This window comes from Echeneis naucrates, chromosome 22, assembly GCF_900963305.1.
Source record: "Echeneis naucrates chromosome 22, fEcheNa1.1, whole genome shotgun sequence".
In the NCBI taxonomy this organism is placed as follows: Eukaryota; Metazoa; Chordata; class Actinopteri; order Carangiformes; family Echeneidae; genus Echeneis; species Echeneis naucrates.
Genome location: NC_042532.1, coordinates 931,133 through 954,834, shown reverse-complemented (window position 1 = coordinate 954,834; position 23,702 = coordinate 931,133). Strand labels below are relative to the sequence as shown.

The 23,702-nt window shown below is 40.0% G+C and overlaps 1 protein-coding gene across 1 annotated transcript in view; it reads right to left on the bottom strand.

Annotated features, from left to right (window-relative positions):
- Nucleotides 1-334: 334 nt before the first annotated feature.
- Nucleotides 335-23,702, bottom strand: part of LOC115036111 (transcription regulator protein BACH2-like) — a 64,665-nt gene continuing 41,297 nt past the window's right edge. Inside the window, exons 2-5 of the mRNA XM_029494238.1 lie at nucleotides 12,561-12,843; nucleotides 8,126-9,523; nucleotides 1,998-2,204; nucleotides 335-755 (exon numbers count right to left, since the gene is read on the bottom strand). Of these exons, the coding sequence (XP_029350098.1) occupies nucleotides 339-755; nucleotides 1,998-2,204; nucleotides 8,126-9,523; nucleotides 12,561-12,827 (2,289 nt within the window). The 5' untranslated portion in view covers nucleotides 12,828-12,843 and the 3' untranslated portion in view covers nucleotides 335-338. The remainder of the gene's footprint in view (nucleotides 756-1,997; nucleotides 2,205-8,125; nucleotides 9,524-12,560; nucleotides 12,844-23,702) is intronic.

The following is a 23,702-nucleotide window of genomic DNA, read 5'->3' as shown; positions in this document are numbered from 1 at the left end:
TCTACTGCCAATGAACCTTACATACCACAGTAACTATCAAGCTTTGACAGGACTGTAAAGTAAAGTGCATGCACATGTGAACAGGGACATTACTGAACATTCTGTGGATTTCCTGAGTTTATCCTCCCGTGATGCACGAGAGATGGGGAGTTGACAGGAAGAAGTCAGGTTGATAAAGAGAAAAAGCTGCCAGTGCTTCTATTTCGTAGAAGTCCAAAAATACCTGTAGAACAGTATTGCTGTAAGGATAACACTTGTATAATCCTTTACAAAGAAGAAAAAATACTTCAAATATCAATGTACAGACAGGACAGTGGTGTCCTCAACCAAACCACACTTTAGGAACAGTCCTGTCTCTCCTGCTCCTCTGTTGTGCATTTCTCTGTCATTTCCTGACAGAAATCCACTGTCACAGTGGGGCTACATGTTTCCTCAGTTGTTTGCACCAGTTCACACTCTGTAGTCTTCTGCCCCAAATCCTCTACTCTGCACTGCCATCCAAGACCGAGACACACATCAGACAGACAGACAGCCTCACTTTGCTGTGACATGGGTGACATGGGTGACCTGGGCTGCGATGAGATGTCATCAGAGGAAGGTGCTGTGAGGTTGATGCTGGAGGAGATGGGAGGCAGCTGGCTGCCCTGAACCTCCCGGCACACTTGCTGGGAAAGGAAAGCGAGGTTCTGCCACAGCTCCGACATACAAACCTTCAACTGGTTGCGCTCACTCATCAGCTTCTCCTTTTCACACATCTGAGTTCATAAGACAAAGTCATAAGAGGAATATGGTGAACATACATAAGAGCCAACTCTGCATTTTTAATAAAACTCATAAAAAAGGTTACATAACTTTGGTAATTAAATGCAGCAATTTTAGTCCAATCTTCTCTGACTATAACCAAGCATACGGTTATGTTTTTTATCTAAAGCCTAAACATTGTCTATATATATATATCATAGTTTTCTAATTGATCCGTTTGGAAAAATATGTATCGCTCTGTCTTAAAGGAGATTTCAAGCTCTGCTTCATCCAGGTACAGCATCAAAACACATGCTGGGCCAAAAGTTTCATCTTGTTGTTTGGAGTTGGTTGTAAACTACGATGGATTGCACAACTGTGTTACCATTTTATCACTGACCTTCAGTGTCTCAACAAATTATTAATAATAGTAATGATACGAAAAATACCATTCCAGAATGGAACAAATTGGAAGATTCTTTACTCTAAAGAGTGTGGTGTAGACCTGCTCTATATGTAAAGTGCCTTGATGTAACTTTGTGCGTGATAGAAATAAATCTGATTTGATTTGATTGGATTTAATCTTTATCTTTTTGTGTTCTGTCTGTTTCATCCGTATGTATATAAATTGCACATGAGACATGGCAAAACATGCATTTTAAATCTTTTGTTTTTTGCCATTTGCAATTTCCAGTCCTCCCCCTCCACAACCCAGCACAGATAAGTATTATAGTTGATGGATAGTTGTATGGAATTCTATGTTTTCATTTACAGTACAGACCAAAAATTTGGACACACTTTCCTATTCATTTGAATGAGAAGGTGAGTCCAAACTTTTGGCCTGTTCTGTACATGGTGGGGATTTGTAATAAATTATCTTCAGTTAGTTACCACAAAACACTTAACAGTTATCCTTCAGTGTTTCCATTGTCACTGTAGCTTTTTGGGCACATGACATTTTGAGGTATTTAATTGAAGCACAGACACAGAAGCAGAACTAAGCTTGTTCTGCAGTTTCGCGTTGGACACAATTGAACATGTGATTCAACATGGAAACTCTGGAATGACAATCTTGCATTCATTCACATTTCCTAAAAAATAAAAAATGGTTGATGTCATGCTGAGTTGCCACTTGTTTTCAAGTATTGTATGGATTCCAGGTATTACATCCAATGTGCAATTAAATATGCCGTTAAGACGTTAATTTAAGACTTTAAACTATATTTATTTGTGTGTGTGTGTGTTTATGAACGCACTAATTTTCGTATCTCGCCCTCCAGGTTCTGAATGCAGTCCAGCTTCCTCTTACGGCAGCGCTGTGCCGCGATACGGTTCTTGCTGCGGCGGCGGATATCATGGATAAATTCCAGCTGCTCTGAGTTCAGTTTGTGCAACTTGATGAGGATCTGGAAGTCAGTGCGTGGCAGATTGGTGATCTGGTCCACAGGGAAGGGCAGCTTCACCTATAAAGACCACAAGGGCTTGAATTACTTTATACCTTTATGCTTTTTTTTATTATTTTCATACACAGACACACACACACATATATTTAGCTTGTACAAAGATAAGGTCTGGTATAATTTTGTGTCTAGGGGCAGAATGAGAGTATATTTCATTTAACTGACTGTTCTGTGGGAGGATTCAGTTGTAGAAGCATATGAAAGGAAAAAGCTTAGGTATGTAGAGTTAGGGGCGGAAGCAGAGCAGCAAGGATGGAAAGTTGGGATTATTCCAGTGGAAATAGGATGGAGACGATTTGTGCAGGGTCTGGTCTTTTGTCTCTTTGTTGAGGGAGTTAGGAGAAAGGGGAGACAGTGTGACGAAAATAGAGACGGAAATCTCGGATGAGGCAGTAAGATCCAGTCAGTGGATTTGAATTATAAGAAGTAATAGTTGCTGGGGGCCCAGCAGGGGAAGCTCTTAAGATAAACAGAATCTTGGGAGAAGGAAAGAAAAAATGCATTAAGAGGAAGTGCATTTAAGTGGAGGGTGTGGCCTGCGTTTGCCTGTATTGTCTTGAATTGGCTTGTATTATGTCTTTGTCTCTGATTATGACTGTTTAGGTGAGTTTGTTTGCCAGAGGTGGGCAAGTGAAGCCTCATGAAGCACTGAGGCTTTCCTAACAATTGTGCCAAAAAAGATTCAAAGCTTCAAGAATTCAGTGTTGGTGACATCCGGTGGACAACTGAAGCCATAGCAACCTCTAAAGAGCACAACTGAAGCACTGGCACTGTTTCAATCCCATGACAGCAATAAAAGTTCAGAAAAGTCTGTGTGTTCATTCAAGTGTTTTATTCATTCATACCAAATAATGATTATATCATCATTACAATAAAATATGCAGATGCTCTCACCCATACTCAAAAACACATTCCGGATTAACCAAAAGAGTTTTATTTGAGCTTTGAGCTTTATTTAAAAACTGTACTAAAAGTCCCTAACAGGATTAGAGATCCTTCCTACTTTGCAAATAATCATGGTATTTGAATTCAGAAACAAAGTTTTTTTTTTTTTTTGTTTGTTTTTTTGTGTGTGTGTGAACTGTTTTTAAGGAAAACCTTTAAAGATAATGGTTTGTTATCTGGGGACTTGTATGGTTGATTTGGAATGATTATTCACAGAAGCAGACAAGTTATTTGTCTTCACAGGTTATAATTTATTACATAATAATAATCACAGGTTAAAAAGTGTAATTTTTTCTACTATCGCAGGCTTCAGTCGGCTTCTCTTCTGGCTGACCAGCTCCCCAGCTTTGGAAAATATCCTTTCACAGGGAACAGATGATACTGGGATACTGGGAAATGCAGATACTTACAAGTCTCCTCACAACCCTATTTTGAAACATAATGATGCATTTTATATAGCTGGTATGGCACCAAACCACTCAAATCTGTCAAACCTGTCAAGCTGTCATTGGCTGAGAATGCAATGAATCGCCATGAGCCAATGACACACACTGAAAGACTATGAGCTAATGAAAAGCTTTGAAACATTTTGAAGCAATGAAGCGCGGAGCGAAACAGCAATGACGTTTGATGCTTCGAACGTCATTGGTCACATGACCCTGGTGTTTTGATACAAGCTCCGACACAGAGGTTCGAATCACTCTGCTTCAGGAAGAGGGACACAGCTCAAAAGCCTTGGTATCATTTGCCCATCACTATTGTTTGCTGAATCTGCAAGTGTATCTTGTCTTCCACCTCCTCCACCCACACTTTCATTACCCCCTACTTGAACCAGGGTCTTTATCCCATCCCTACTTTTATCATTATCTCCACCTATGGCCATATCTGTGTTATGGACTGGGGAATAAACCAAAAAAAGAGAATAGTTTGACAGTGCCAGCACAGCTCACTCTGCTAAAACAACAATCAAGCTTTATGCCAGTCAAGGTGTCAAATGACAGGACTTGTTGTTTTAAGAAGGCCTAATCCAGATGCAGTAGTTTAAGTTTTTAGTACCTCTGAATACACATTGTTTTTCATTCGCTGATGTTCACAGTATTGTAGGAAACAGATATGAATGTGGAGTAGCTATCCCAGATAACTTTCACAGAGTGGTTTCTTTCCCTCCATCTTTTGACCAGTCACCTGTGGAGAAAATCTCAATACCCCTTTTTCCCATTCCATATCACAGTCACGAGTAAGAAAGGGCACAGAAAGACAGTAGATTTTTACTTCATGCAAATGTGAAGGACTCCAATCACAGACTGTTTATTTAAGTGGACATTGTGAAGTGAAGCCAATGCTGAAGACCCCTACACTCATTCTATCTCATGACTATCCCAAGGAAAGATTTTATTGAAGTGTATATGAAAGTGGCCCTATTTCTCACTTGATTTAATAGCTCCATAAACATTTTCCTAATGAATTTATGGTTTCATGTATCTAGCTTTAAGTCTTCCTCAACACAACATTCATCTTCTAGCGTTGCTTGAGCCAATCCCAGCTCACATTGGATGGGTGAGGGAGAGGCACACCCTGAACAGGTTGCCAGTCCATCGCAGAACCAACACACACTTCCACTCACACTCATACCTACGGACAATTTAGAGTCACAAATCAATGTAGACATGCATGTCTTTGGACTGTGAGAGGAAACCTTTGCAAGCTCGGGGAGAACATGCAAACTCCACACGGAAAGACTGGGAATCATCGCTAACCACTATGCTGCCTTGCTTAACTGATTGTATGTTTACTACTTAATACTAGATACAACTAATGTGAATATTTATTACTGCAGTAATAAGGGGAAAAAGAAAATCTGCAGCATTAAGAGGAGGAGCAGCAGGAGGAGGGCGGGGAGGCAGGCCAGCCTAATTGGAGCGGTCAGATCTAGGGTCAGGAACAGCAGATGGTGGCGGGAACATGGATAGGACATCTTCCACCTGCCTGCATGGCACTCTGTATGGTGTGTATGGTCTACATTTCACAGTTGGCCACCACTTGCAAATAATCCTCCATGTCACATAGACAAATTCGTAAACTGATTTCATCAACATGACACTGATTTCAGTTCAGACTTGGATCCAGTCGAAAACCTATGGGATGTGGTAGAACAGGAGACAAGGAACATAAATGTGCAGCTAACAAATCTGCTGACATGATGTGATGCAGTCATGTCATTATGGAGCAGAGCATCAGAGGAAAGTGGATCGGGTGGATCCAGGACATTAAGAGCTGAAAAAATTATATTTTTAACAAACATTTCATTTGATAGCACATCAGTGAATGAGATATGAAACTTTACACCTGTCCTTATCATAGCGGAGGATTTACTATGACAATTCATAACAGGAAGGTTGACTGGTGATTTGAAATTAAGCCAATTTAATTAGCGTTCAGTCAGCATCATGATCAAGATTATTATTTTTTTTTTTTTTAGAGAAACACAAGAAACTCAGTGAACACCCTCCTAGCAACAAATTTTCAATTTGCTCTATGCTCCCTACAGATGATATCCAACTAGGCCAGTGAGCGGTGATAGCTATCATGTCTTCGGGGTCATCAGGTGGGAACCTCCTTTCACCGGTGTTTCGTCTAGTTAGGCCCACAACACCTCCAGAAGGCTAGACCGCGAACACTGGCGTCCCAGCGTCACCCCCCTAATGCCAGCCATCACCACTCCTCACACAAAGACAACTATCTCAAACAGCACTACTATCACCTACTCTGACCTCTCACCAACTGCACCAGTGAAAGCAGGGTGGGGATACAGACCCTGGTTCGGGTAGGGGGGGAGAAATAGAAGAGGTGGAGAAAAAAGTAGGGATGGGATACAGACCCTGGTTCGGGTAGGGGGCATGAAAGTATAGAGGGTGCAGGAGGTGGAGGCAATACAAGCTGCGTTAATAGATTCAGCAACTAAACTCACCTAAATGGTCTTATACTCAAACGACACTCCAACATAGGCCAGCTCACCTGTACTAACTGCATGATGTCAAAGAGGCACAAACACAAATCTCAAACACCACTGTCAACTACTCTAACCTCTCACCAATTGCACCAGTGAAAGCAGGGTGGGGATACAGACCCTGGTTCGGGTAGGGGGGAGAAATAGAAGAGAGAGAAAAGTAGGGATGGGATACAGACCCTGGTTCGGGTAGGGGGCATGAGAGTATAGAGTGTGCAGGAAGTGGAGGCACTACAAGCTACGCTAGCACACCAGCAGATTCAGCAACCAAACTCACCTGAACAGCCAAAGCCAACACTCCAACACAGGCCAATTCTCCTAGGCTAACCGCATGGTGTCGAAAGGCACCAACACACAGCACTATTTCAAACAACACCATTGTCAACTACTCTAACCTCTCACCGATTGCACCAGTGAAAGCGGGGTGGGGATACAGACCCTGGTTCGGGTAGGGGGGAGAAATAGAAGAGGTGGAGATAAAAGTAGGGATGGGATACAGACCCTGGTTCAGGTAGGGGGCATGAAAGTATAGAGAGTGCAGGAGGTGGAGGCAGTACAAGCTACAAGCTACAATCTACACTAATAGTCAATTACACTACAGTTAATAGTGTGATTAGATTTTGTCAGCAGACACAGTGGCTCTTTTTAGATTTAGTAACAATTAAAATAGCATCTGACATACATGGGCCGGGGTTCTCATGTCAGTTTCAGCATATGGAACTGATCATCTAACTTTGCAACATCTTCCAGCTCTGATTCATCTCTATTTGATAAGTTCATCTACTTTTATTCCTCATAACTGCAATGTGTTAGAGTTATGAAGCTGCTAACACTGACATGCTAAAGACACACATATTACAAGTGTATCAGCTATGTCTGCTTCAGTGTAAAAAAAGCCAGGGTGGCATAGCAAAAGATCCTCAACATTAATATAGTAGGATCTCTGGTTATGGCGTCTGGCCTGTGGATGAGTAAACAATCACATCTAATAAAGCTAACATCCCATGTGTGGTTGAGAGAGAGAGAGAGATCTCCAGTATAAAACCAATCTCACATCTCTTCAGATGTTGCTTGTAACTAGATAATCACCGTGACAACCATACAGATACATACAGGTGTTTGCATCATTTCTTCTGACAGGAAAATTATAGTCATTGCTGTAATTCAGTGATCCAGCCAAAATAATGGGAATATGTTTTAAAGGTTTTCAAAAGAAGCTAATTATTAGCCAGAGCTAATCCATACTGACTGAAAAGGAAACATGGCATCTTCCATGGGAAAATTTATCAGGACTAAAAGTCTGAAGCCATGCTAGCAGCTCCATTAGGCTGTACTGTATTTAGACATTGATGACTGATCAACTGCCAGACTAACCCTTCCCTAACCCTGCCAGACCAGCATTGCTTTTGCTCATAGGGGTCCCATCAAGGCATTAAGGTAAATAGGAGGTATAATGTTACTTTGGAGTCAGTTAATTAACTGTAAAATCCCCTGAGTCTAAATTTGTTAACATTTGGGTAAATCTGCATAATTAAAACTCAGTTACTGCTACTACTGATCTCTAAGCAGATTTTATGATGTTTATCCTGAGTATAGTTTGTATGTGTTTTGAGGAGTTATGACTCAGTCGTTCTGTCAATCATGCTCTATTAACAGTATGCTAAGGGAGTTGATTTTACTAGCATGCGCAATATAATACTATTGTGTAAGTAATTAATGATCTATTTACTCATTTGTTTTTTAAGTTATACTATATTCATAATAACAGACTCATGAAAATAAAGAATATTACTTGACCACCACTTTGGTGAATTCTGTTCAACAGAAGCTGCAGAATTTGGCTTGAACAAAACCCTCACATCAGTGTCAGACAAAGACCAGATCAGTTTTCATCAGTTGTAAGATGAATTTACATCAATGCTAACAGTAAAAACATACTGCTCAAGAAATTATAATAGACGACTTCACTAACCTCAGGACCTGAGACTCTGGACATGCCACTTTCACTGTCGCCCTCTGAGAAAGAGCCTGATTCATCACTGGAGTTACCAACACTGGCACCAAATCCCCGCTCACTTTTGATCTTGGTGCAACCTTGAGAAAAGACCACCTCTCCGGCGTCAGGGTTGCTCTGCTCTGTCCTTGGACACTGAGACAGCCCAGAGATACATCCTAAGTGTGGAGATGAGGAGAAGTCAAAGTGGGGCAGGCTAGAAGGTGAGCTACTGCTGCCTGCGTAACCTGGGTATGAGAATGATGAACGAGAAATGGAGGTTTGGGCTCGTAGTTCAAAGGGAGGAGGAGAGTGGGCTGATGTTCTGATGGGAACAGGGAAGCTGTTGGTGTGACATGATCGGCTCAAGGGTAGACGCTCTACCTGCATCAGGGTTGTGACTTTTTCTCTAAACTTCTTGTCAATATAAGAATTTGCCATCAATTGTTGCTCACCAGCTAGTGAGGAGAAAATGACACTGTGTCTGTCTAGCTCCCCTTCAAGTTTAGAGGAGGATGCTTTGAAGACTGGTATCTCCATATTTCCACAAAGACCAGCTGGTATTGCATCTGTTTTGAGATTCACATGTCCACATAATCCAGATTCCCTCTTATCTCTCTGCCTGTCTTTGACAATTTCCCTATGGTGGTTGAGGGAAAGTCTGTTGGTGAGCAGCTGCTGGATGGTGGCACTTGGCATGCTGTTGAAATCCAGGCCACCTCTCTGAATATATGAGCGCAGACAGGAAGGAGGGGAGCCTTGGTTTGGTAAGTGCTCAGTTGCTACTGGAACCTCTTCTACCTCTAACTCCATCTCCAGAACTTCTTCAGTGCCCAACTCTGCATTGCAACAATTGTTTTCTTTTCCTTCCTCAAACACAAAGAATTCTTCTTTGATTCTGGAGGATGCTAGCAGAATATGTGGAGTAGCACTGCTGTCAGCATTCTGCGACCTCACAGGGCTGACTGAGGTGTTATTGGCCAATATGACATCATCACTGCCAGGATGGTTTTCTCCATTGATGTCACTGATCTGGTGGTGAGCTTTCCTAGATTTAGAACATTGATCAAGGTCAGTGGGAAGTGGCGAAGTACTAGCTACATGATGCCTTGCGTCTCCAGAATCATCCAAGGATGTCGTTTCAGAAAACACTGTATCTTTGGCTGTGATTTCTTCATCATAGTCCACCATGCCATTAATGGCTTGTTGGCTATCATTCTGTAGTTGCTCTTGAAGGAACCGAAAACAAGAGTCCTCCAGATTGTGAACACCAAGGAAATCAGCACACAGGATTACATCATGGATGTTCTCCTGACTTAAAACCAGCTTAGCTGTGTAGGCAAATTGAAGTAGTGGGGCAAAACCCTTCGCTGTCACCTGTAGACAAGAGAACAAATTTCAATTCAGTTCAATGAATGGAATTTTTTTTTTATTGTTAGTGTTTACATACATTAGAAAGGTGCCTACATGTTTCATAGATTATGTTATTGAGCATTCTTCTATTATTAAAAGTGTCCAACCAAGTCACATGAAATGTGATGTGAGTACTGTGAACGTTATCCTATTTCCAGGTAGCATCAGCAGCTGCTGCCTCCTGTGCAGAAATCTACCAGGAGATGCCTACCAAAGCCAGGAACCCTAACCCAGCAGACGTAGATGGCACACGGAGAAATGGGAGTGATCAGTGATTATGCCTGATCGTTAACATTAACCATCTAACATGAAGTAAATGGATGGAAACACACGCACACAGATAAATTTGTGTATACATATACAGTACCAATCAAATGAAAAGGAAAGTCCCAAGGACCAGTGAAGTTGACCTAAACCATTATACCATCGCACTCATGTCTAAGCACAGAATAGCCGACTGTGGATGTACAAGATTTGTTTACTGTATCTACTGAGCATTGTTGTTGCTGTATCTACTTAGATTGATGGTTAGCCACTGATAAGTTTTTTTTCTTTGTTCACACACATACAGATGTGGACAGAATTGTTGGTACCCTTACGTTAAAGAAAAAAAAACATACAATGGTCACTGAAATCATTTAAAACATACAAAATAATAAATAAAAATTTACTGAAAAGTAACTAAGGAAAATCAGAGACTGTTTCAAAGTGTGGTTCAGAATCATATTAAAAAGCAAACAATGAAAACAAAACAAACAGCTTTCTCTGGTCCATGTACAGTGTGGTGCAGATCACGATACCAAACAGCACAGTGACTACTTTTCACCCTTTAAATAGGCAGACTGACTGATTTGAAGATTGAAGGCACCCGTGATGCTAATTACAGGACACGCCTTTGTTTAACATGCCATGATGGTCAAATTATTTTCAATCTTTTCTTGGGGAATCATCATTTTTGTCCAGACCAGTTCCATTAGTTTGTCGTTTAAAATGATTCTGTTGAACCACAATTCAAAAGCAATGTCTGATTTTCATTAGTCAGTTTTCAGTAAATGTTTATGTATTATTACTTTTATTAGTTTCAATTTATTTCAGTGGCCATTGTGGGTTGTTCTTTCTTTAACAGTAGGGTACCAAATATTTTCTCCATGTCTGTAGCTCTAGCACATCCCTGCACTGACCACACACGCAGCCAAACCCTTAGTTTACCTTCCACCTTATTGCCTGCTTTTTTGTGTCACGCCATAAAATGGAAGGAAAAACTTCCTTTAAGAGGCAGAAACCTCGGGTGGAACCAGGCTTGGGGGGGCGCCCATCTGCCGATTGGGTTGAGGGAGGGAGGACAGTGAGAGAGAGAGAGGTTTGCTTGTAATCCCATTTGTAAACCAGTGTTATATCCCATTAGGATCAATGGTAGAAAAGATTTTTATCCTTTAGCTTAGCTTTCCCAGCTCAGTTGGTATACTTTTAAACAAGGAGGTCTTGCCTCATTCACATTATATATAAAACACAGAACAATTTACAATTAAGTGTTACCCCGTCTTAGTAAATAAAACAAATAAATGAATAAATAAAAAGAACAAAATAGTCCTCAGTGCTCTGAACTTTTCATGTCTCATCATCTGTACTGTAGTCTAGCACAGGGGATGTGTCAATAATTCAGCCCACATACATTTGTATACGTTAACAGCTACACTGCAAACTTTTAACTTTTTCCTTCAGGTTGGAACATCAGCACTCTCCCTCTCTCAACACAAATGTCCTTTATACTGAGCTATTGCAAAAAAGAGTTTCTCTACTTTCATTCTGTCTCAACTTTCTTAAACCTAATGCATGCATCAATTATTTGCTAATGCTGCGTTCTTACAGTAAGCACATCTGATCTTCACATATCTTCACATTTGCTTTGTCCTGAGTGACACTAAATTTCCAAGCAGTTGAGAGAATGGACTGTAGAAGGGTAGAAAGACTGAAGAATATTAAACCATGTTCAGAGCCATTAGGAGATGGAGTTTGATTCGTAAAGTGGTGCAGGCCAATATGATTTATAACCGTATAACATAAGAGTCAAAGAGACATGTTAATTTATAAGACAGATCTGGAGCACTATAGGGCCGAGCAGCCCTGGTATCAGGAGTTGGTCCCATTCAACACCAATGCAAGTCTAGTTGTGTCTCTCCCTCTTTCTCCCTCCCCCTCTCTCTGTCTCTTTATGGCTATCTCTCTCTCTCTCTCTCTCTCTCTCCCATAGATGTATATTACAACATTGCACGTCTTTAACTTTGTTTCTTCCTGTAGTGTGTGTGTGTTTTGTTCTGTTCAAGGTTTTCTGCCTCTTAAAGGAAGTATTCCCTTGCCACTGGTGCCATGTGCTTGCTCTTGGAGGGATATGTTGGGTCTCTTTAACAACAAGACCTGCTCTATGTGTAAAGTGCCTTGATCTAACTTTGTTATGATTTGGCGATACATAAATAAATTTGATTTTGATTCATTTCATTTGATTAAAGTTAATTTGGTCTAAGTAGACTGTAATTATTTTGTCTGCATCAGGCAAACACAGACAATGTGTACTGTTCTTCTCAACCAGCTTTTCTCAAACGTGTGGTCCAAGCAAAATGTCACCAGTTAACAGCAGGCTGTGAAGTATCAAACACTGACAACAGACTGTTACCTTACACTGGCTCTTTCTAGATCCTAAACATGTCAGATCTATACAGGTTATTCATTGGTTTGCCTCTGATCTGAACCGATGAACATCTAATCTTTGTGTCTCCCGAGACACAGTAAGAATTTTGTTTAAATGGCAAGGAAGGGTTGTGGTCCTCTTCTCTGAGGAGGACCCCTTTCTTGCAGTCTATACAAACTATCTGTTTTCTGTTCAAGTTGTCATCAGGATCTCTGCAGGTTGTTCCCCAAACGTGGTTTGAATTCCTCTGTAACCTTTATGCATTATAATGAACTCAGATTGCCACCTATGGAAGTGATGTTTGTGATGGTTTACCTTGTCTGGCAGGTTAATGATGGGTTCCGCTTCCCTGGGCAGCCTGTTATGACCCAAGAGTGCTTGAAGGAAGTAACGGCTACTTGCAGCGAGGACAGCCCTATGTGCTCTGACCTTCCTACCTTCCACCAGCACGGTCACGTCACAGAGGACCTCCTGTCGCCACTGCTCCTCTAGGCTCAACAGCACATTGGAACAGTGAATTTTAGATTCATAGATGTACATGGGCGATGTTGCCTCACTGTCCTGCTCCTCTTCTGCCAACATCACTCCCTCTGGGACTCTGCACAGAAACAAGGACAGAGAGAAAGAATATCATGTTAGCCTTCTACAAGGACACACATATCACTAACTTTTTGAGTCTTGATCTTGACATGAAGATGTTGATTAAACAGCAGGATTATTGCCAAAATAAAAGGCTAATTTCAATTGTGGAGAATTAGTTTAATAAAAGCTTGAGGGGGTGTGGCAGTCTTAGCCCCTCAATTTCAACTCATGAGAGTAGGGATACATTCCTGTTTCAATTATATATTACATCCAGAATTTATCTGTCTGTTGGCATGAAATTGTTTGTGGATATTAAAGAACTCTGGTGATTCAATTTCTACCTGACAAACTTCATCTTATGGGTTCTCCCGTGTGTCACATGGGAGAACACATAATACATAGAAGAATGATAGTACATTAAATTTCTTATTAAGAGATGATACAGCAGTTGGTAAGATATTTCAGTTTGTGGGTTAGCATAGATTCTATGCTAAAATATAAAATATAAAATATGAGAATTTTAGCTACGCTAATCCTGAGCTTCATGTACATATTAATCAATTAGTCAAGAAATAAATTAATTAAACAACAACTTTTGTGTGGTTTATTATTTATAAAATGTTATTGTGTTGTCGTGTTTTTTGTATGCCCATCTTAGACCAATCTCTAACCACAAACAAGCAATGAAGACAACAGCACAGGGCAATGGTAAATAATCAAAAATCTAAAAACAAAACAAACATGCTACAAGATTAGTTTGTATTTATGGATAAGATATTTACAGATACTGAAGAAGATGTTGTGAGGTCTGGAAAAGGGGGTGGAGATTCCCATCTCCCACACCCCTCAGATTTCAAAGAGACTGTTGCCTCCAATGGGGGAGTTGGATTAACTGTAGGAGTTGAAGCTACTAACCAAGGCTAACATACATCCATCAACTACATTTTAACCCCATGAAGTGGGGCAGATTTGAAATGTTTGGATTATGAATAGCTATTTTAAAATAATGTAGTAGGAAGCATAACCCAGCCAACTCTGACTGCCCGGTCTTCATGGCTGATGTGTAGCCGACGCCTCTTGTCTTACTGCCTGTATCAATTTCTCTTGTCTTAAAGGCATTTTTTTCTGTTCGGCAGCTTCTAAAAACTTACACCAGGGTTCTTTACCCTGTTAGTAGATCACCCTACCACACATCAGCTTTTGGCCATTTGTCTGTGTTTGCTGGCAATCAGAAAGTGACAAGAGACACCTTCACACAATACAAAGTCAATGGAGAGTTCTTGACCATTTTCCCCTCTGTGGGCATGGCCTTTGGAGTATGGTACGTTGCACTCTGTCTCTATGCTCTGTAAAAATTCAAAAAACGATTCTTTGAGGCAGAGGAAATTTCTTGAAAATTTTTTGTAATCAAGGTACTGAAGTTATTCGCTGAATTGTTTCAGCCCTAATCCAAAGGCTTTTCATTGTGTTTCATTTCAATCCTGTTCAACCTAAAACTCCAACAGACAGCTGAGCCTGCAGTCTGTCTGTCTCATCAGCCATGGGCTCAGTGTGGGTGTGTACTGTATGTGCATGTGACTGCAGGCAGAAATGGGCGCTACTACCTGCTGATTCATGATTTTTGAATAAGCAGAGAGCAGCAATGGGGGTTTGTCGACTTTTCTCCCAATGGCCCAAGGGCCAATCATCTCAGCATTTTAGATCATTTTCTACCTCCCCCGAGGAGTACTTCAGGCTCTCACTATTCTCAACTGTTGAAAAGTGTTCACAAATGCTGTTTGTACACTGTGCTTCTTTGTTTTTATCTGTAAGGCAAAAGAAAGAGGAGGCCATATTCGCTCACACTGAAGTCTTGTCATCTACTGTATACCTCATAAAAGTTGTTAAGAGGAATGCATTGTTTGTGTTCTACTGTATACACTACTAACCAACATGTGTTAACTGTATGATTAAGGGTCTAATGAAACTAACCACACTTTCATCAAGCTACAGAAAGCCATGCCATCAACCAACATGTTACACAAGAGGATTTTTTTTTTTTTTACCTGAAAGAGGACCTGAATGTGTGAAGTGGGAAACCATTACCAATTTTTTTAGCTTCATCTCATAAAGGTCCATAAACTATGGAAGTAGATGTTAATGTGTTTTTTGATCATAAATCAGGTCTAAGATCCATATTAATACAGTGAAAGCCTCAAAGGTCTCTGTCAACAGAGAAATCGTCAGTTTGTATTTAGAAACCAAGCCTTAAAACCAACCATCAGGAAGTCTGTAACTTAGTGATGTCAACAAAGCAGCCAGGCCCCAAGCCCAGCTCCAAGGTCAGCCCACTTGGATCCAGTATAGTTACTGTTTTGTTTGTACCACACACAACATTCTGATTTCAAAGGTATAAGTTGAGAAGCCAATATATCACTGCAGAACCTTCCCAACATAACTTGACTGTAGTTTGGTATTTTTTATCTGAAATGTACTGCCTTATCTTTTTGTGTCATTTCCATTTTGACTGAACATCACCAGGGTAGACTACAATCTCTTAGCCCATGGTTACCCTGGCTATGCATTACTTACAAAATACTTTAAGGTCATTGTTAGAATAAATGTACATAAAATGATTATCACAGTATTGCTCTACTTTTACTAACCCTGCAGGAATGCAGAAACTTGTGTTTTTCTTCCAGGAACTGAGATCATACCTCCGGAGATAAGCAACGACCTTCGAAGAGGAACATGAAGACAGGGAGGACGCGGAAACCAGATTACTTCGGTTATGAACTAGCTTCTCAAACTGTTTCATAAGTCATGTTTCAAAGGCGTAACTTGAATATGATTATACAACAAGCATCTATCCACTACGTTGCAGCTGTGTGTTCCCCACCCTTTAGAGCTGCAACGTCATGTAACTAACGACCACCCTAAGGAAATAAAGATGGGAGAACAGAAGAGATACGTCAGAGCAGGTAGAGAATGTAACTGAACATATCTCTGTCTGTTCTCCTTGCAAGTAAAATGAGCGCTGTTGTCCTTTGTCTTTCTTCCCTGTGTGTTTAATAATGTTCTAGGTGGCTTAAACCTGACAGTCATCAGTAGAGAGGCCCTGAAAACTGGAAGGGAGTTTAATATAGGCCTTAAATATGGGGAGTACAAAAGAGATCTGGAAAGAAGGAGCAGATATGTTATCTGGCTATTGACCAAAGTGTTAAGAGCTTCAGACCATCATCACACTGGAAACAATAAAGCCTGGTTTATGGTCCTGGGTTAAATTAACACTTTACCTACTAGGGTAGGGAGGCATAGCCTGACATGCATTGAGGCGACACAGACCCAGCACAGACCTAGGCTGTCTGAAACCACCCCCTAATCTCTTTATAGTGAGCTTATCATTTTATAGTGGTGTCCGAATGTTTCGCAACAAAATGTAGTGCACTCAAAGTATCCCAAAATGCATTGTGAAAAGTAGTGAAAAAGCTGATGGTCACTAACCCAAGCAAGATATCCCATGATGCATTGCACTCACGGCAAAAATGGCAATTCCAGCTGAATAGAACAGTTTATTGTATAGCACATTTCAAAAGCAAGGCAATCTGTACTGTTTACATGGATGTAAAGATCATTAACATTGTGCTAAACACAGTATAATCAGACATTCAGGTAACGTTAGATTACAATTAAAAACTGTTACCTAAGAGCCAAGAGAATAGAAAATAAAATATGATAATAAAAAAAAAAGACTAATATGAGAATAAAAATTACAGTGCAGTGCAAGATTATCAAAGGCCTTTAACAAAATGCAGTGATAAACAAAATTGTTTTTTTTTTCTGTGGTTGTTCATTTTATGAATTAGTTTACTATATAGTACACTACATTCATCTCCCTATATAGGTAGTGAAAGGGTGGTTTCTATGGAGTCAGAACAGTCTCATAATGAGAGAAATGGATTAAACCAACCTAATGTCTGCATGTATCCTTTAATTTAAGGGCTACAGCACTGGCGACGAGGATAAAACTGCCTTCCTGCGGTAGGTCGAAGAAGTTGCGTGTTTGCAGATATGGCTATGGTTGATTCGCCCAGTGAATTCGCTGAGAGGGACAGTGATTGGATAGGAAGACTTTTAACACTTTTTCCTTGCAAATGACATCACGGAAGAAGAAAAGAAAAAATGAATTCTCCTCACTGTGTGCGGGACTAAAGCTTAAAAAAACTGATATGGAATTTAGCCGCAGAACCCGGGTGATATCAGTTTCAGGGAGCTGGTGACTTTGGCGCAGAATCATCATAACCCAAGGCCCTCTGTGATTGTTCAGCGCTTCAAGTTCCACACACATTCTCACAAGCCAGTTTCGGTTTCAGTGGCTGCATTCATGGTGGAGTTGCGACAACTATCTGAACGCTGTGAGTTTGGAGATGCGATGGACAACGTGCTGAGCGACAGGTTAGTGTGTGGCATAAGTGACGACGGCATGCAACGCTGGTTGTTAGGTGAAGCCACACTAACTTTCAGAAAAGTGCTTTGAGATCGCTCAAAGTATGGAAACTGGAGTAAACAGTAAGAACATCCAGAAAGCTAACAGCAATGTGCAGCCAGGGACTGTTGTGTTGTGTGTTTAAGGAGAACCCAGGCAAGTCATTACAGTCAGTTGAATGCTCCCGTTGTGGGGGTGCACAACGGGATGAAAATTTCTGGTTCACCCAATAGGTAGAAGAATAGGGAGTGACTGGACTATGGTTTTGGATAAATGGACTGACAGATTCCCCAGCTAAATCCTCATCTTAACATGGTAATGATTAAATTTTTGCAAAACCTTAAAAATTCATGGCCCTTGTAGGGGGAAAAGAAAATCCAAATTATAAACAATTATCTTGGTTCAAACGAAATGCTCAACTAAATCCAGATTAGATTACTGGTTTGTGGCAAATACAATGCTTAATCAGATTTCAAATTGTAAAATAGTCCCTACAACATTCACTGAATCACTGTTGTGCTGAATTATCTGAAACCCCTATATTGCTATATGCCAGGAAAAAAAAAGGATACTGGCTAATCTACTTAATTATGTTGAATTTCTCAATGGTATTAAAAACCTTATTCAAGGTGTCTTAAAAGATAACTCCATAACTCCATAAATCAATATATATATATTTTTTATGCAAAACTTGTCAGCACTCACTTCCTTTCAGCAAATACATGAAGAAAATCCACAATTTAGATGAGGATAACATCATTAAAGGTATACTGTACATTCAGTGAACATCAAAACAATCTTAACAGAAAGTGACAGGATTAAACTATCCTCCCTATAATCCAAAATTAATAATATTTATGAAAAGAAGGCTAGAAGAACATACATTAGGTCAAGATCGAAATGGATTGAGGAAAGAGAAAATAATTTTGGTTATTTCTATAGACTTGAAAAAAAAAAAGACAAGAGAAACTCTATCAAAATTCTCACAATTGATGGCATTGATTACTGATCACTGATGCCCAGTAGGACACAAAAGAAATGGCACTCTACCAAAACCTGTACAGTTAATCTTTTTATAAAAAAAAAAAAAAGATTCTGTCCCCCTAATTGAAGACAGCTTCAGGGAAGAATTCGACAAAGCAGTCATTCGTTTGAAATCAGATAAATCTCCAGGTACTGATGGCCTGTCTTTCAACTTTTACAGACACTTTTGGGACTTGCTTAGGGAATTTCTCTTTCAAGTATTTGGAGAAAACATAACAAATCCCTCATTACCAACTAGCATGAACCAAGGCATCACTACATTAATTCCAAAGTCAGGAGGGAAAAATAACAAGCTTTTATTTTTAACAAACTATCATCCAATGTGATTATTAAATTTAGATTACAAACTATTAACCTACATTTCCGCAAACAGATTAAAAAGAGGACTGGATCAAATAATTTGTGAAACACAAACAGGGTTTGTTTATATATATATATATATATATATGTATTATATATATATATATATATATACACTCACCGGCCACTTTATTAGGTACACCATGCTAGTAACGGGTTGGACCCCTTTTTGCCTTCAGAACTGCCTCAATTCTTCGTGGCATAGATTCAACAAGGTGCTGGAAGCATTCCACAGAGAGTTTGGTCCATATTGAAATGATGGCATCACACAGTTGCTGCAGATTTGTCGGCTGCACATCCATGATGCGAATCTCCCGTTCCACCACATCCCAAAGATGCTCTATTGGATTGAGATCTGGTGACTGTGGAGGCCATTTGAGTACAGTGAACTCATTGTCATGTTCAAGAAACCAGTCTGAGATGATTCCAGCTTTATGACGTGGCACATTATCCTGCTGAAAGTAGCCATCAGAAGTTGGGTACATTGTGGTCATAAAGGGATGGACATGGTCAGCAACAATACTCAGGTAGGCTGTGGCGTTGCAACGATGCTCAATTGGTGCCAAGAAAATATTCCCCACACCATTACACCACCACCACCAGCCTGAACCATTGATACAAGGCAGGATGGTTCCATGCTTTCATGTTGTTGACGCCAAATTCTGACCCTACCATCCGAATGTCGCAGAAGAAATCGAGACTCATCAGATCAGGCAACGTTTTTCCAATCTTCTATTGTCCAATTTCCATGAGCTTGTGCAAATTGTAGCCTCAGTTTCCTGTTCTTAGCTGAAAGGAGTGGCACCCGGTGTGGTCTTCTGCTGCTGTAGCCCATCTGCCTCAAAGTTCGACGTACTGTGCGTTCAGAGATGCTCTTCTGCCTACCTTGGTTGTAACGGGTGGTTATTTGAGTCACTGTTGCCTTTCTATCAGCTCGAACCAGTCTGGCCATTCTCCTCTGACCTCTGGCATCAACAAGGCATTTCCGCCCACAGAACTGCCGCTCACTGGATATTTTTTCTTTTTCGGACCATTCTCTGTAAACCCTAGAGATGGTTGTGCGTGAAAATCCCAGTAGATCAGCAGTTTCTGAAATACTCAGACCAGCCCTTCTGGCACCAACAACCATGCCACGTTCAAAGTCACTCAAATCACCCTTCTTCCCCATACTGATGCTCGGTTTGAACTGCAGGAGATTGTCTTGACCATATCTACATGCCTAAATGCACTGAGTTGCCGCCATGTGATTGGCTGATTAGAAATTAAGTGTTAACAAGCAGTTGGACAGGTGTACCTAATAAAGTGGCCGGTGAGTGTATATATATATATATTGTTAAAGACAGTATAGTCTTAGTTAGTTTCCAGTTATTAAAAGAAGGTAAAATGGCTTTAGCCTGTTTCTCTTTACCTGTTTCAGAGCTGCAGTATTCTGTAGTAGTAGTTCAATTGTCTTCTGTTCTTAATCTGGAAAATCAAAATAATAGTTTCTATAAATGTTTTCCAGAATGGTTTTAGTAATGAGCAAAAGGAGAAAATGTGTAAGTGGGTTAGGGTTAGGGTTAGGCTGCTCCTCTGAGACACTAAGATCTCAGACTTTATTTCTGGTGTAATCTCTCCAATATCTAGAACTTGTTGTTTTATGTATTGCATTATATGCATTTTTCCAGTTGTCTTCTTCCAGGTGTACACCCAACTCTAAATTCCACTTTGTCCTAACTGAATCTTGTGTTTCTTCACACCTCTCCTATTATTATAGAAAGGGTATTTTTCATATTTATATTATAATTTTGTTTCATGAATCATATTAACTGATGCTGCTCTTAGTTCACTTCTCTTTTCTGAAAATTGGAATTTCCAAGTTGCAAATTTGCTGCTCTAGATAAAATTTCTTTGATCTAGCCTAAAATGAATCAATGTCATTGTTATTTACTATATGTGAGTATATTTGCAGACGTTTTGTTGCCCAAACCTTTAACACATCTATTTTACTTGGTTTACACTGAGGATCGCATGCCATTTCTCTTAGATAAAGTAATTCATTATTTATTTTATATCTTTTACAAACTTGTTTCCATGTAACATATCTATATTATGTAACATATAGTTGGTCCATCTGTTCTGTCCTTTCAGTTGTACAATGTATTATTTTTTTTTTTTTTTTCTATGAAGGGTAAGGTTTTTATTGAAAGTGGAACTAGTTCTATTTTTCTATCTATCTAACTATTTGGCATTTGTATTATCATGTGTCCACTTCATTATGGTGCAGATTTGTGTGGAATGAAAGTAAATTTGTAAATCTGAAAGTGCTAATCCACTTCACGCTTTCAATTTTACCCTTTTCTTTTTATTGTTCCAAATAAAGTCAGTTATTATTATTATTATTCCATCTTCTGAAACTTTGTGGAGGGATTGAAGTCAGTATCATTATGGATTATTACCCCTAAATATTTTATTGCACTTTGATTCCTTTTAAATCTGGGGTTTCCCTTAAGTTCATCTATAAAATGTTTACCTCTACACATAGCCTCACATTTACTTTAATTGATTTTGTATCCTGCGTGATCACTATATTCTTTTGTTATTTTAATTAATTCTGGGAGCAAGTATTCAGGTGATGTAAAGTATAGAATAATATAGTCAGCATATAGTGCCAATTTATGGCATTCTTGATCTATAGTTACTACTTTTATTTTACCTTGCTGTCTTTCAGAAAGCGGTTCCATGCATAAAGCAAAGATAAGTGCAGAGAGTCCTCATCCTGCAGGTGGTGAATCACCCCATGTTCCTGCTGCTCCCATATCTTCATGAACTCCACACACATCATTTCTATGAACGTCTTGTAGCATCATGTTCCTGCCTTTATCTGTATTGAATATCCCCTCCTCCTGCTCTCCTTCTCTCCCTACTCTACTCATCTTTGTCGCTCTTTCTCTCTCTCCCTCCCTCTCTCAACCCAACCAGTTGAGGCCTATGGCCACCCCAACAAGCTTGGTTCTGCCTGAGGTCTCTGCCTCTTACAGGAAGTTTTCCCTTGCCATTGTCGCCAAGTGCTTGCTCGTCGGGGGATCTGCTGGGTGTCTTTAAATCATTTTATTCAGAGTTTGGTCTAGACCTGCTCTATATTTAAAATGCCTTGATGTAGCTTTGTTATGATTTGGTGCTATACAAATAAATCTGAAAATAGCGATATGAAATTGTCGTGATAGAGTATCATTCACTCTTACTTGAACTGGTTAGGGTTGGGGTTAGGGTCAAAACTGGGTTTTGAGACATTAATTTTAACCATGAAACAAAAGTCAGATGAAAACCAAATGCTTTAACTGTTGAAAAAATAAATGGCCACAGCAGAACTAAATTGTTTCTATTCATTTGCGAGTAATATGTTGTGAGGTCCTAAGTAAGGGGGGGTGGAGATTCCCCCACACCCCTTAAACTTCTAAGAGACTATTCCCTCCAACAGAGATTTCCCAGGTCTCTGTTAAGTGCTGTCCTGGACCCTTATCTGAACCTAGCATCTAGAGACCCTGCTTTCCCACGACAACAGATTGCAGTCAGCGCCACAAATCAGCATGAACCTGCCTCATTCTGCAGAGAAGTACCCCTTCTCTGACCCTCCACTCAGGCTGACTTGATAACCTTATCAGGCAGCAAACGCAAATTGCCGCTCTGGAATGCATCCATACTCATAAGGCCACAAGAGTTAATATAATAAGAAATAGGATACTCTGATCAAGTAAGAGACTGCAAAGACGCCGAACTGACCTCTCTGCAAAAAGAGGACTTTGCCAAATTAGCTTGTAGAAAAACGGTTCGAAAAGCTTCAGAGATAGGACTTTCACTGAATAATTAACTACTCCAATCACTAAGCCACAGCACCACCTGATGGCGAGCCATTGGAACCAATGGCGTGTTGCCACCACACCATAACCTACGTACTTGAATTCCACTAATAAATGTCTGAGAGAAAAAAAAAAAAAAAAAGACTTCATACACTGTCCATAGCCACATCTCTGATTTTCCACAGCCAGTCAACATATTCATGAAAATCTTCTTTTCTTAGTTAATATGTTTGTGTGCTCTGTGATGTCATGGTTGTCTAATAACCATTTAATTGTGTTTTACAGTGAATCAGATAAACCATGTCCACCGAAGTAACCACAACAAGCAGAGAGAACTGTACTTATCAAACGATACATTTATCCTTGTTTTACATATAACTTCAGATTTGGGTGAATGAAAGGCGTAGTTAAAATCCAAACACTGCCCTTGCTACGCCCTGAAGCTTAAGGGAGAAATTCAATTGGACCAAATTCACGGACCACGGACCAACCAGACCACACCCATGGGTCAGCCTCCAAATAAAAGTAGTCAAAATGAAATTTTTTCTGCAAGTCTTGGTAGAGTTCTGGGGAAGTTCTGAAGAGGAGAGCTTCCCCAGGAGACCTGACGAAGCAATAACAACCACAACAGAAAAAGAAACTCAGAAGTCAGAATTTAGCTGCTAAGCTACAAGGGCTAAATTCCAACTTGAAGCTGAAGCTGCTGGAGACCGGAACAAGTTTGGCTGCACAGCACTCAGCCTCCAGCATCTCTAGCATCTTTACATATCCAAGCTCACCTGTTTCACCTACTTCATGCTTTGACTTGCACCTGTATATAATGAACACATTTTATTTCCCTTTTTTTTTTAATTAATAAAAACCCCCATAAATTAAGCCATTGTTACACTCCTTCCTTCAGTAATTGTTCTTAAATCAATGCACAGTAAAGAACATCCCGTCTAGATTGAGGTTTGATAAAAGGCAACACTATACACAATCCAAGGCACAACAAATATATTGTCTGATAAGAATCTGTTAGGGATAAAACTTGACTTGTCATTATCTGGCATGATGTCTTTAGGTCTCTGGTAATATTTTTTTTGAGTGACAATGGTTACAGATGAATTCCATGTTGATGCCCAGGTGCCTGATTCTAATGCAAAATTATAAGGTCTATGTAAGAAA